The sequence below is a fragment of the Tasmannia lanceolata genome, unplaced genomic scaffold (assembly GCF_043159265.1).
Source record: "Tasmannia lanceolata isolate RefF3 unplaced genomic scaffold, GAP_Taslan_0.1 ptg000015l, whole genome shotgun sequence".
Lineage (NCBI taxonomy): Eukaryota > Viridiplantae > Streptophyta > Magnoliopsida > Canellales > Winteraceae > Tasmannia > Tasmannia lanceolata.
Genome location: NW_027518692.1, coordinates 60,593,748 through 60,607,316, shown reverse-complemented (window position 1 = coordinate 60,607,316; position 13,569 = coordinate 60,593,748). Strand labels below are relative to the sequence as shown.

At 38.6% G+C, this 13,569-nt stretch overlaps 1 protein-coding gene across 6 annotated transcripts; it reads left to right on the top strand.

Moving 5' to 3' along the window:
- Positions 1-989: 989 nt before the first annotated feature.
- On the top strand, positions 990-13,231 carry LOC143892800 (GDP-L-galactose phosphorylase 1-like). Of its 6 annotated transcripts, XM_077397670.1 has the most exons (10): positions 1,060-1,105; positions 1,576-1,664; positions 2,222-2,268; positions 2,409-2,782; positions 5,941-6,059; positions 6,141-6,200; positions 6,278-6,511; positions 6,606-6,788; positions 10,432-10,686; positions 12,849-13,231. In XM_077397670.1, the coding sequence occupies exons 4-10, from the start codon at positions 2,689-2,691 to the stop codon at positions 13,044-13,046; spliced, it is 1,143 nt and encodes a 380-aa protein (XP_077253785.1). In that variant the 5' UTR covers positions 1,060-1,105; positions 1,576-1,664; positions 2,222-2,268; positions 2,409-2,688; the 3' UTR covers positions 13,047-13,231. The 6 variants fall into 6 exon arrangements, with proteins under 6 accessions (XP_077253781.1, XP_077253786.1, XP_077253785.1 ...); XM_077397671.1 differs by lacking the exon at positions 1,576-1,664 and having other exon boundaries at positions 1,034-1,105; XM_077397668.1 differs by having other exon boundaries at positions 2,222-2,782.
- Positions 13,232-13,569: the final 338 nt, after the last annotated feature.

Here is a 13,569-nt window from a genome sequence, read left to right as displayed (position 1 = left end):
TGATTATCATGCCACGCCGTATTGTATATTCTTTTTTCTGTTTCATATATATTTAACTGTTATAGAGTTCTGATGGGATCCACTGCATTTGTGATTTATCTTGACTGTTCATTGACCGTTAGATTGCCTTTTTTAATATTTTATGGCTGTTGGATATGAGTGCCTTCTTGTCCTTTTTTTTCAATCAAGTAATTAGCAAGCTTCTCCTTTAATAGAATAGCGTGAGACAACACATCAAAAAACAATCTCAGATAGATTATGTGTTTTCCTTATATTTTTCTGTTTGGCCCTGGATGTGAACCCGAACTCAACCCAACTCAACCCGAACCCGATTTGGAGGCGGGTTGGGTTAGGGTTGACCATCTTCAACCCGAGGCTCGGGTTGGGTTAGGGTTAGCATCAACCCGACCCAACCTCACCTGAGTTGCACCCCTAATTTTTACACAAGAAGGGGCTGTCCCAAGTAAAAAAAAGGGGGTGAATGTATCATTAGCCTCCTAAATGACACTTACCGGGCCCACTTGTTCCTCGTGTGTACATATCAGACCCGTTGATCTGAACGGCAACCAAAAGCATTATCACATGCAATTGAAAACACCTTAATCAGATGATCCTAGACCCTTCATCTTTCAAGCCTCATCTAGGGTTCTTACACAACCGAGACCATGTGGGTCTTCACTTGATGTTGTACGATATCAATGGATTATGGTGGGAGCTCCCAGAATTAAGCTCTGCGCAATCTCCACCGTCCGACCATTCAAGCGTGGGACCCATCTTGCCTGGAGGAAGTGACTTTTTGCACGGTCTACCTGTTCACCGGGATTCTTTCCCTGGACAGATGCAATGCACGTGCGCTTTTATTGCCCTTTCACGGGGGTGATGATATTTTCACCCCCCCCCCCAGTACGCATTCGCCCTCCTGTTAACGTGATTTGACGTCAAAAAGCGTTGAAGTTGTCCACTGTTCACGTTTAAAGAGGGGGGCGAGCGTTAAAGTTGCCCACTGTTCACGTTTAAAAGGGGGGCGAATGCGTACTGCAGGGGTAGCTCCCTTCATAGAGCTCGTCAACGGGACCTTAGCTCTTGCATTTCGAGAATATCCCGGGTACTTATTTTTCCTCTCAACTTTTTCTTCATATATTCGCTTTCTTGCGTTCGATTTTCCCCTTCCTCTTTAAACGTTTTTGCCAATCTTGCGTCTAATTTTAAGGTATTTCGATAGAATATCTGGGAATTAGGGTTTTAGTTGCACTAGATTTTTTTTTTAATTTATAGTTTTTTTCTGTGTTTATTGATGCAACTAGGGTTGTAAAGGAAGACTCGCTAGTGATTTGAAGAATTCTCTGTATTTCTGCTCTTGATTGAATCTGTTAGGGCTTTTTTGTACAATTTGAGGTATTTAGTCGTTAGATTGAAGCAATTAATTCTTTAACTAATTTTCAGTAGATGTGCCTAGAGTTTTATTTGCTATATAGAGTTAATTTTCATTTTATGGATATTTTACAGTATTTATATGTTAATTGAAGGAATTACTGCCTTTTATTTTTGATAAATCAGGGAATCCTTTTCTATCAGGTATTTGGTTCAGATTCTTCGGATTTAGGGTTTTTTCTTGTGAATGGAATTCGTCGGTTTTGAGACCTTTCAGTTGTTCTCTTCTTCATGTAAGTGAATTGGGTTTTTGAATGTGGAACCATTTATGTTTGAAGAATTTTAATGTACCTTTCTGTTGGATTGAATTAATTAAGGTTTGTTTTCTGAAAATTAGCAAACAGTGGTGGAAATTTCTTGCTTCAGGGAAAAGATTTCTGTTTAATGTACGGATTTATGAGTTATTGAAGATATTATTATATTATTATTAGAATAAAGGAAGGAAACATGTTCTTTATTTTATTTGATTTGGATCCTGGGAAATTAGGGTTTTAGTTGTGGATGGTAATTCTTGAATAATTTTGAGAATTTCATTAAATTATGATTTAAACAATTTTGAATTTTTTTCTTTACTTTATTTTTGCACCTTAGATTGAAGATTTTTTGTCTTCTCCAAAAAAATATTGTGATTACTGAGGAATATTTGAATTTTTTTTTTTTAAATGACTTTCAGTTTTTTGTATCTTTTTTTGGCGTATTTGAGGAATTCTTATCATTTGATGAGACTTCTAAATCATTGCCATTGTTTTGGTATCTATATTTTGATTGAATCAGTTTTTATTATCTGCAGGTATTCATGAGTTGCTGAAGGAAAGAAATCTTGGTGTTTTCTGTCTGGTCTGCGAAGTTTTTCTTAGTATTCATGGCCTGATTTGTGACATATATTGCAGAACCTTCTGTGGAACTCTTGGCATTTGGTTTTTTTTTTTTGAAGGGGTTTGAGGTTTAATAGTCACAAATTGATATCTTCGTGACAGAAGGGTAATTGCTGGTCCGATTGGGGCTGGCTTCAGGAATTTCATCACGGCTCTAAGTAAAGATACTCGCACCAACACTAGAAGGGGAAGAGAATGCTTGAAAGATTGTCCTAAATTCTTGCTTGCGTCCCCTTCTTTTCACGGTGGTCGGGGTGCCCTACCTTCCGCTGGCGGGCATCCGGCAGATCTGACCTTCCTTGCTGGTGGAGGTGCTGAAACCATCTAGGATTTAGAGTTCCAGTCTTTGTGTCGTCGGTTCTTAGAAACTTTGTATGTAAGCATGGTTTCAGTTGAGCAGTTTGAAGATGACTACTGTTTTGTAAAGCAAAATATTGGTTCTGAGCTATCCAAATGCCCTTGTAAGCCTCTGAGAGGTTAGTTTTTTTTTTTTTTTTTTTTCATCTATTTGTTATTTCCCCTTTTATTCTTTCTTTTTTCTTTTGAGTTTGTGTGCTTGGGGGCATGGTTTATTTGCTCTCCCTAGATTTTGATTGTGGATGAATTATGCATTGGATTTTGATTGAACAGTTTTGTTGCTATTTCTTTTGTTTTTTCTTCTTGCTTGAATCTTGTATGTGTAAAATGTTTTTTGGGGGATGAATTGTGGGGTTGGTTTCTTCTTATTGAACTGTTTATTCACTGATATTCTTTGGCAAAAGGTATCATTATTTGCTGAATTGAAGGGGAAAGCCAAAATTCTCATTTTAAGGGTAAATTGTGTTGAGAGATATGGCCAAATTCCTGTATAAATGTTAAATGATGACAAATTTTTAATTGGTAAGTTTCAATAAACATATTGTTATAGGTTTTGTCTCGAGTGTTGGTTTTAAATTATTTGGGGTTTATTCTGTCGCAACTGCTAGGTATATTTGGCTTTTAGTTATATATTTTCTGGATGAATGTCAAATTTTTTATTAAATAAGCAAAAAATTGCAACAGGGTTGGAGCTTGCCCAATACAGAAATTTCTATCTTGTGACAGCCTCTCTTACTAGTGCATCTGCCACCTTTTTGAATTCTGTCTTGTAACAGCCTCTCTTGGTAGTGCATCTACCACCTTGTTACCAAAAAAAAAGATGATTCACCCACCAAAGGTTAACAATTTGAATTCTTGCGTCCATAGAGCAATAATAAGGGCACAAGCCTTGGCTTCTATTGAATCTTTGGTTCCTAACAGACTTGACTGACTCTCATCATGCCTCCATCATCCTTAACTGTACTGGCAGGACCCAGATTTACTGAATGGGTAATTACCTGAGATAAGCTTCAGGAGGCCTGTAGGTGAATCTGTGGAGCCACTTGTCTTTCTAGATTTCTATCCACTCTCGCCCTTCCTTTAATCTCCTTCCATCTCTATTCTATGGTTCACATCAAATTGAGTTCCTGACGTATCATATTAACTTCCAAATCAATTTTACTTTGTTTTTGAATTGCGTATTATTTCTTTCAGTCCAAATTCCTCAAAGCATTGAGTAGGGAGCGATTTCCCAAAATATTTGACCCTTACCGACAAAATGTCACACTTGTCCATTCTCCAAATAGTTAGCCTAAATTTTTTAGCTTGATCAGACATATTTTGTATGGAGAGAGGGAGCGAGGGAGGGCTGAGGTTGCTCCTCATACAAAGCTTCTCGATGGACACCAGATTTAGCCAAGAAATTGTCTAACTCATTTGCCGAATGGAGGATACAAAAAATCCAAAATTTTCCATCTCTATACATTCTCATCAATGGAAAAAGTAAACCTCCATGGACCGGGACTTCTACCCTCCACCCAAGAAAGTATGATGGATGAGTCCCCCTCTATGATGATAATAAGGGCGCTAAATCTTCTTACAAGAAAATGATCCAAATTTCTGCAACTTCCTACAATATCATCAATGCAAATGCAAATCTCCAGGTTCTGGGACTTCTATTATCTGCCCAAGAAAGTGCGTTGTACTAGTCCCCCTCTATGATAAGGGGGTTCTAAATCTTCTGTTAGGCCTGATTTCAGAGCTATTCCTTCCAAGTTTTTTTTTTTGGAAGGGGTGAAATTCTATTGTGCAGGATTCCTAAGAGGAAGTGAGAGGACATGGAAATCTTTGGATGAATTAAATCATTGACACAACAAGAGAAGCTGAAGGAGGAGGAGAAACTCTATATTGTTGGTATTCAAGAAATAAACAAATAAGAGAGGAACCTCCGACGATTTATCCCAACCATCTCTAAAATTACACATAAAGCAACTGACGCCAGCTCTATTGGGGAATGAGATTCTATCTCAAACTCCACCTAACCATAATTGTGTAGCTTCATAGAACCTCAAAAAGTTATAAAATATTCAATCGGCTACCAAAATGCTACCCAAATCACGTCCAAACTCATTTCTCCAAAATTGACTGTTAATTTGTAATCTCTTTTAAAACGCACCCTCCGTTGATATCTCTATGCTAACAATGGCGTCCTCATTCATAAGATACACTACTCAAATGCTAAACCTTAATCATTCCCAGAATCTCATTTCTCCAAATTTGAGCATTACTTTTTAATATCCCTAGAAATCCTCCAGTGTTGCTAACTCTGCTAACAATGGTGTAATTATTCATAAGCTTTTCCAAGTGGCACTCCCATCAATTTCAGTAGCTGAAAGTGTCATTTCCATTGCCTTATACAGTACACGCAATGACCACCTTATCTACTCACATGGCCTTGCAATCACGGCATACCACTGCAGTGCCAATATATTTTTGCATTCCTTTAGTTATTGGCTTATGGTGGGAAAAATGGATCAACGTTGCTCAGCCTTGCTCTATTAAAACTCTATTTCCCATCAGCCAAAATTTTATGAAAAACAATAGGCGGTACAGGATGCTTTGACTTTTGGATGTTTTGGATGCCATTTGGGCAAGATTAGCGTGGGCATATCAGAGAAACAATGTGTTATGGAGGTCACCGGATTTTCCTTGATTCTTCTCCTACTGTATTTTCTGGTGCCTTCTCACTGGATTGTGGATGTTGTGAATTTTGTTGGATATTCATGATATTCTCACAAAATCACAATATCGTAGGAATAAAAATTGAAGATGCAGTGACATTTGCTTGTTTCTATTTTAGGGCTTTTCACAATTTCAGGTTAGTTGCAATAAACGTGTTACTTGTAGGGGCCATGATTCGATATTTCCAATAGGAACCAGATGGTGAAATACTATATAGTTCTTCTGAGTTCTACAATGAATTTCAGAAGATAAAATATTAAATAGTGATGAACTTGAAAAAGAATTTTCTACGTTTTAGCGTACAAGCAACTGCCTTATTATTCAGCATACTTATTCTTTCTTGATTGATATTTTTAAAATAAAGGAAACTTTTCTTATTGGGAAAGATTATGGAGCTGTGCAAATCTTGGGTTTATTGTTGTCACTCTATCATGATAATAATTTAGAATGACACTTTTAAGTAGCTGATCCGATATCCTGGTTGGGTTTTCCAACTTATTCTATCATAATGTGCCTTTTGTTTTAATACATTCCAAATGTTTTGGGAATTTGTCAGGCATTAAAATTCCTCTTTACCGGTTTAGCTGTGGATCTGCCAAATGCAATGGTGCATATGGGGGGCTTTCATGTACTGCCAAGGGGCAAAGCTTACTTGATTCTCTTCTTCTTGCTCAGGTATACACCCATATGAACTTTTGCCTATGAGATTTAGTCTCCCATTTCCCAACTATAAGTTTTAGTGCTGTAACTTTGCAGTGGGAAGATCGTGCATGGAATGGTCTGCTGAGATACGATGTGACAACTTCTGAAACAAAGGTGTTTTTCGGTTATATAAATAACCTTGTTCTAAGTTGCACTAAAAGTAGTAATCTAACTCTCAGATGCATATTCAGGTAATTAATGGAAGGAGAAAATTTGTTGCTCAGTTGAATGAAAAATGGAATTCAAACGATTTTACCGAAATTGAAGGGAGTAAAGTCTTCCAGCCGCTAGACCCATTTGAATTTAACTGCACGAAAACAATCAAGGAGAAGTTACTTTTCTGCATTTCAAATGAGGAAAGGGTTAACTCTGAGCTTATTCCTTCAGCCACAGTGCCTAACTATGCCAGTTTGGTCATTATTAATGTGAGTTTCATGTTAACTTCCCTAATTTTATCTAAGTTTAGGCTTTAATGCTTTTCTGTTTAAGGTGGGTTTGATTTTCTGACTGATTTTCAAGGCAAATCCTATTGAGTATGGTCATGTCTTCCTGGTGCCTTTCACATTTTACCATCAGCCACAGTTTCTGCACGCAAGATTGCTAGAAATGGTCACACAGGTTGCCATTGAAATAGATAACTGTTCTTTCCGAGCCTTCTGTGACTCTCCTGCAGATTCAAGTGTGAATCATGTGTATTTTCAGGTAATCATTGCGGCTCTTGTTTCTTGGTTCTATCTTGGAAATATATGAAGCTCCAAGATAGACACTTATAATTGTGAAATATCTGTCTAGTGCTAGCATCAGAAAAATTTACTAACTTCCAGAGGACTTTATCAATGTTGCATAATGTAGCTCTAAAGTTCTTTTTTTCATCATCTTTATTTTGAATGGCAATGATTTATTTTAAGAGGGGCTTAGTCGTAAGGGATTTTGAATCTCGCATGAACTCTTGTATAGTGTCAATGACTGTTTGGGGACTTGGACTTTGAATGCATGGATAGCAAAAGTCACAGACAATGAAATGGCAACTACCAAGAACTTCAACGACACTTTTAAGAGTCATGGACGATGAAAGGGCAGTCGTTAACAACTACAAGACTTTTAAGTTAATGTTCATTCTTTACTATTATCTTAACGGTTTGTAGGTCCCATACTCTTGGGCCCTCCTAATATATAAATACTAGGGAAAGTGAAATAGTACCCCGTGTTTACTTGGGACAGCCCTCTCAAGTGTAAAAGAGTGGTCATAAATACACTAGAAGGGGCTGTCCCAAAGTAAAAAATGGGGGGCAAATATATCACTTCACAATACTAGTGTGCAGCTGTGGGGCCACTAGTGCCTCCAAGGAAATGACCCTCCTAGAAAGATCATTTTTGCAAGGACAAGAGTAGGCTACTATGATCATCTAAGAATATTGGAGGCACTGTAAGTAAAATACATTGCAAAGTTAAAGAATCTTGGTGGATTTGAACCACCATCTTCTCTAACTCCTCTTTTACAGGAGAGGGGTTTGCCCTGAATAAAAAATTGGGTTGGGGTTGGGGGGGAGGGGGTGTGAGGCGAAGAGGTTGAAGAAAAGCTGAAACACATCCAAGACACAAATTTGCTTAGATATTGAAGGGGAAAACTAGTTGGCTGATAACCAATCAGTTTTGTGGTTTTTTAAAACACAAAAACAAGTCTTGTAGAAAGAGATGAGCTTTAGTCCGTTTTGGTTTTTCAAAATGCTCTAAATTCAAACCCTAATCTCAAACCAAGCAGAAAACTGCGAGGTTTTTGTGGTTTTTAATTCAAGCCCTAAACTTGTTGCAAACGAAGCAGAAAATTCTTTTTTTTACCTTTCAAAACCCTAAACAGAAAACTATGTTCTGGGTATGGTCTTCATCTCGGAGAGAGAGAGAGAGAGAGAGAGAGAGAGAGAGAGAGAGAGAGAGAGAGAGAGAGAGAGACCTTGCAGTCGATCAAACGCTAGAAAGGCAAGGAAGATAACATGTCACCGTCGAAGGCTTTTCTTCTAGAGGTTTTATTTGTGTAGGATGAAGGGAGATGGAAGGGGAAGGAAGATGGAAGGGGAAGGTAGTGGAAGAGGTGAAGAGAGGGTAGAGTTGAGGAGACGAGAGAGGTAAAGGGGATTGCGATGCAAATCCCACCTGTTTTAGCGTGACAACTTATTGCGCATTTTTATTTATATCGTGAACTTGAAGGTCATGGCCGGCCAGAGTCCGCACTTTTCACGAACTTACGACTAACGCATTCTTTTAGAGTTCTTCCAAAGAGGCACGCGCGACTAACGCGTGATTCATCAAATCCGTCAAAAGCTGCATAAATCCCGTCTGACTAGAGAACGAACAAAGCCCAAGGACCAAGATGCTCAGCAGTCACATCGTCATCATCATTATATTAAATATTTTATCTTAGGAAATGTGTTTCTGCAAAAAACAAATGCACGAGTCACAAGTACAAAATGCGTGAGACTGGACTGGATTGGACCCAAAAAAAAACGTGAGACTAGACTGGGCCCAAGTGTTGAAGGCCGGGGTCTAAGTGAAGTCAAAATAGTCAAAGATCTTGATTGAGTTACCGAGTGTATAGTTGCATGGTTTTGTGTCATTGGGGGCTTAGTCGGACGGATTTATGCGGCTTTTGACAGATTTGATGAATCACGCGTTAGTCGCACGTGCCTCTTTGGAAGAACTCTAAAAGAATGCGTTAGTCGTAAGTTGGTGAAAATGTGCGAACTCTGGCCCGCCATGATCTTCGAGTTCACGATATAAATAAAAATGCGCAACAAGTTGTCACGCTAAAACTGGTGGGATTTGCATCATGATCCCCTTTACCTCTCTCGTCTCCTCAACTCTACCGTCTCTTCACCTCTTCCACTACCTCCCCTTCCATCTCCCTTCCCCTTCCATCTCCCTTCATCCTACACAAATAAAACCTCTCGAAGAAAAGCCTTCGACGGTGACATGTTATCTTCCTTGCCTTTCTGGCGTGTAATTGACTGCAAGGTCTCTCCCTTTCTCCGAGATGAAGACCATTCCTAGAACATAGTTTTTCTATTTAGGATTTTGAAAGGCAACAAAAAGCATTATCTGCTTCGTTTGCAACAAGTTTTGGGCTTGAATTAAAAACCACAAAAACCTCGCAGTTTTTTGCTTAGTTTGAGATTAGGGTTTGAATTTAGGGCATTTTGAAAAACCACAAAGGACTAAAGCTCAGCTCTTTTTACACGACTTATTTTGGTGTTTTGAAAAACCACAAAATTGATTGGTTATCAGCCAACTAGTTTCCCCCTTCAATATCTCGGTAAATTTCTGTGCTAGATGTGTTTCGGTTTTTCTTCAACCTCTTCCCCCCCCCCCCCAACCCCAACCCAATTTTTTATTCAGGACAAACCCCTCTCCTATAAAAGAGGAGTTAGAGAAGATGGTTGTTCAAATCCACCAAGATCCTTTAACTTTGCAGTCTATTTTACTAACAGTGCCTCAAATATTCTTAGATAATCATAGTAGCCAACTCTTGTCCTTGCAAAAATGATCTTTCTAGGAGGATAATTTCCTTGGAGGCACTAGTGGCCCCACAGTATTTATATATTAGGAGGGCCCACGAGTATGGGACCTACAAACCGTTAAGATAATAGTAAAGAATGGACATTAATTTAAAAGTCTTGTAGTTGTTAACGACTGCCCTTTCATCGTCCATGACTCTTAAAAGTGTCGTTGAAGTTCTTGGTAGTTGCCATTTCATTGTCCGTGCCTTTTACTATCCATGCAGTCAAAGTCCAAGTCCCCAAACAGTCATTGACACTATACAAGAGTTCATGCGAGATCCAAAATCCCTCACGACTAAGCCCCCCTTATCGGGTACAACAGGATTTGCAGTCCCCAAGTGACTTCTTACTCAATTGAGTTTTTCTGGCTTTTAACAAGTTGGTTACTCTTAAAAGAGCTCTAGTCTGGAATGAGTGGCACGCTTTTTATTGCAAAAATAGAGTGTTCTTAAATGCATAAAAAAATTGTTGAAGTTCCTTTTCCAAAAAGTAAATGCTATCTGTACATTACTTTGGATGATCAAGGGATGGTGCAGTATTCATTCAAAATAACCAAGAATCATGTAGACCGACATGTTTTTATTTGCCACCATGGATTTTATCTAAGGTGTTGTGGTTCAAGTTAATTCATTTCATATGTAATCAAATCAATGGAAAAGCCAGAAATTTCAGAAATGTTTTTCTAATATGAACTTTTCCATAAACTTCCTGCAATTCAAACAGGGCCTAAGTGTAAAATTCCTTCTGTTGGCTACTAGTATGCCTATCGTGATTTCTTTCCTTCAATGGCATAGGCCTGCTATTTTGCAAACCCTTTACCGGTGGAGCTCGTGCCAGTCATGCCGATACTTGGCGATTGGCAGGGAAGAGGGATACATATCTTTGAGCTCGCAGATTACCCTATTAAGGCTGTGTTGTTCAAAGGAAGAGAAAAGTTGAAAGTGTTGGCTGAGGTTGTTTCAGAGATATGTTCCAGTTTACGTGAACAAAATACACCATTTAATCTGTTGATATCTGATTGTGGCGCGAATATGTTCTTGTTCCCACAGGTAAAAGACCCGGTCTCTGTAGTTCAAGCATGATTACTTTTCTTCCACTCTTTCAATTTTTTTGTTCTGTCATTATTGGGACTCTGTCCTTATTGGGACCGTGAAGAGTTAGGTGACTGTATCTGGTTTCTTAAGGAAATAAACCCAAAGAAGATTATATCATACTCATATTGAGCAGTTAGCTGTTAATCTGGCGAGGCTCTCCATGGGTGGGCCATGACCTAAATATCTCGCTCTTTAGACAGCCTCAGTCATTGGATTGGTAATCCAGCATAAACGAAAAGGCATTTTGATCAGAGGATTCTTTCCAGTTGGATTAGGACTCTTGTGGAGGGATACTAAACTGAGGGGCGCCCTTCTAAAAACGGGGTGACAGGGCGCCCCCATTGGATCCATGTCACCATAGTGCATTTATAATCCTTTGACTTTTACTCTGTCATAACTGCACTACGGTGACATGGATCTAATGGGGGGCCCTTTCACCCCGTTTTTGTAAGGGTTCCCCTCGGTTTAGCATTCCTCGGATATATATATATATATATATATATATATATATATATATATATATATATATATATATATATATATATAGCTTATCTGAGAAGGAGCTCACAAACACATGTGGCCCCACATTTTTGGGGGGGTCCAAAGCATTCATTTGGAAAGCCCTTCCATGGATAGGGTGTGTACCAAAAATCAGCCCTATAGGATCATCCTAACCCTGCCGTTTGTGGAGGAAAAAAATTGGCAGAAACATGGATACAATGTCTGTCCATTTTCCCCTCTACCTTTGATTGGATTAGGATGATCCTATTGATCTAATTTTTAGTACACACCCTATCTATGGAAGGGCCTTCCAAATGAATGTTTTGGATCCCCCAAAAAATGGGGCCACATGTGTTTGTGAGCTCCTGCTCAGATAAGCTTATCTGAGCAGCTGCTCACAAACCATTTCCTCTCTCTCTCTCTCTCTCTCTATATATATATATATATATAAAATGAGAAAACAGTTTCTACACACAAATGTAGATAAGTTATCTACACACTAGCTTAAAATACCGTGGAGGGCATATTGTTTGGGTGATCCAAACCATTCATTTGATTGGCCCTCACATAGATAGGGTGTCCACAAAAAATCAGCTTCATAGGATCATCCCAACCCTACGATTTGTGGAGGTAAAATGGACGTGTATAAACCTTCACAAATCTGTCCATTTTTTGTCTCCACAGTTCGAAGGGTTAGGATGATCCTATGAAGCTGATTTTTTGGGCACACCCTATCTATGTGAGGACCCATCAAATGAATGCTTTGGATCACCCAAACAATGTGGGCCCCCATTGTATTTTAAGCTAATGTGTAGATAACTTATCTACACTAGTGTGTAGAAACCGTTTTCTCATATATATATATATATATATATATATATATACAACAATTGTAGATACAAGGGAGCCCTTGCATAAAGAGCTGCAAAAGGGCTCTTCATTGGATCCACATCATTTTCAGTTACATTTAAAATCAGTTGAAAAAGAAAAATCAGTTACATTTGATGACGTGGATCCAATCATAAGCCCTTTTGCGGCTCTTTATTCAAGGGCTCCCTTGTATCTCCTTTTCCTCATATATATATATATATATATATATATATATATATATATATGTGTGTGTGTGTGTGTGTGTGTGTGTGTAAAAAACAAACCAATTGGTTTGTTTGGTCCTAGCGATAGATTTTGGTTTCTAATTCAACCAATATGACCGTTTTGTGGGTAGGTTAGACCCAATTTTATAAAGAAATCAGCCTTCAAGTATCAACTTAGGTTTGATATTTTTTTGGCTATTACTTTATTGGTTCGGCCCATCTCAAACTCAGAAATGGGGAGAGATCGATTCTGAGTTAGAGCCCCTGCTTCTCGAACATTAAAATTTCATACTGAACCAGAGTCAGTTTGTGATGGTGTCTCCATTACATTTTATTAACCGAACTTTCATCATTCTCGAATAAGCACTCCGGATTTGGACAGCTCAAAAACTGTGTATACTTATTTTTTGTTGTTTTAGTTGAGTTGTAAGATAAGGACATAAGCAATTATTTCTGTAGCATCTAAAATGCGAGGTGTCTGCAAAGTGTTTAAATGTTAGTCTTGGTCTGAATGAAATTCAGGTGTGCTCTTCAGCCGCTTCGATCAACCTTTCTGCTTGGGAATGTGGGGGTCACTTTATTTTCAAATCGAAGTGTGATTTTGACCAAGCTACAGAGGAGGGTGTGATGAAGCGTCTGGCTGCCGTCTCGCTCCGTGATGAAGGGTTTCAAGCAGTGAAGCAGCTCTGTTGCAGCATTGCAAAAAAGGTAGTTTCTTGATTTGGGAGCCCCATTAGTTGTATTGAATTGTCTGAGACACAGGCTTTGTTGGTTGTTCTGTTTGTTCTCTTTCTAAGTTTTTCTATGCTTAGTGCTTGTATTGTTGTAAGTAGACTGAACCTCCTATTTGGGACACTGGTTTGTTGATTTTTTCAGTGTGTTGATTTGTTGCCTTCTGCTTGGTACTTGAATGTATGTGCAAGAATATTGAGCTTGTGATGTAGAACATTTGTGGTGAATGGAACACTGGGAGGGTAGGAAGGGTTGGGGAGTGGATTCAAATAGTGAACTAAGGCTCTGTTTGGATTGCGAGGATTCTCTGAAAAAGCTTGGAAAGGACAAATATATCTAGGTGGACTTGGCTCCACACCTCATCTAGGTGACATGTTGGTTTTTATATGGTGTGTGGCCATATAGTCAGGTAATTTTCAAAATGTAGTGTACGGCCCACTCCATAGGATGATCCAAACAGCCATTAGTTGGGCTACAAGGTTAATAGGTTGTTTCCGAAAAATCATTTTCA

Excerpts from the sequence above, each read along its gene's own strand:
- LOC143892800 (XM_077397666.1), top strand. The coding sequence starts at position 2,689 with ATGGTTTCAGTTGAGCAGTTTGAAGATGACTACTGTTTTGTAAAGCAA. Across the intron at positions 2,783-5,940 it reads CCCTTGTAAGCCTCTGAGAG|GCATTAAAATTCCTCTTTAC; the intron begins GTTAGTTTTTTT and ends GGAATTTGTCAG. Across the intron at positions 10,687-12,848 it reads ATATGTTCTTGTTCCCACAG|GTGTGCTCTTCAGCCGCTTC; the intron begins GTAAAAGACCCG and ends AATGAAATTCAG.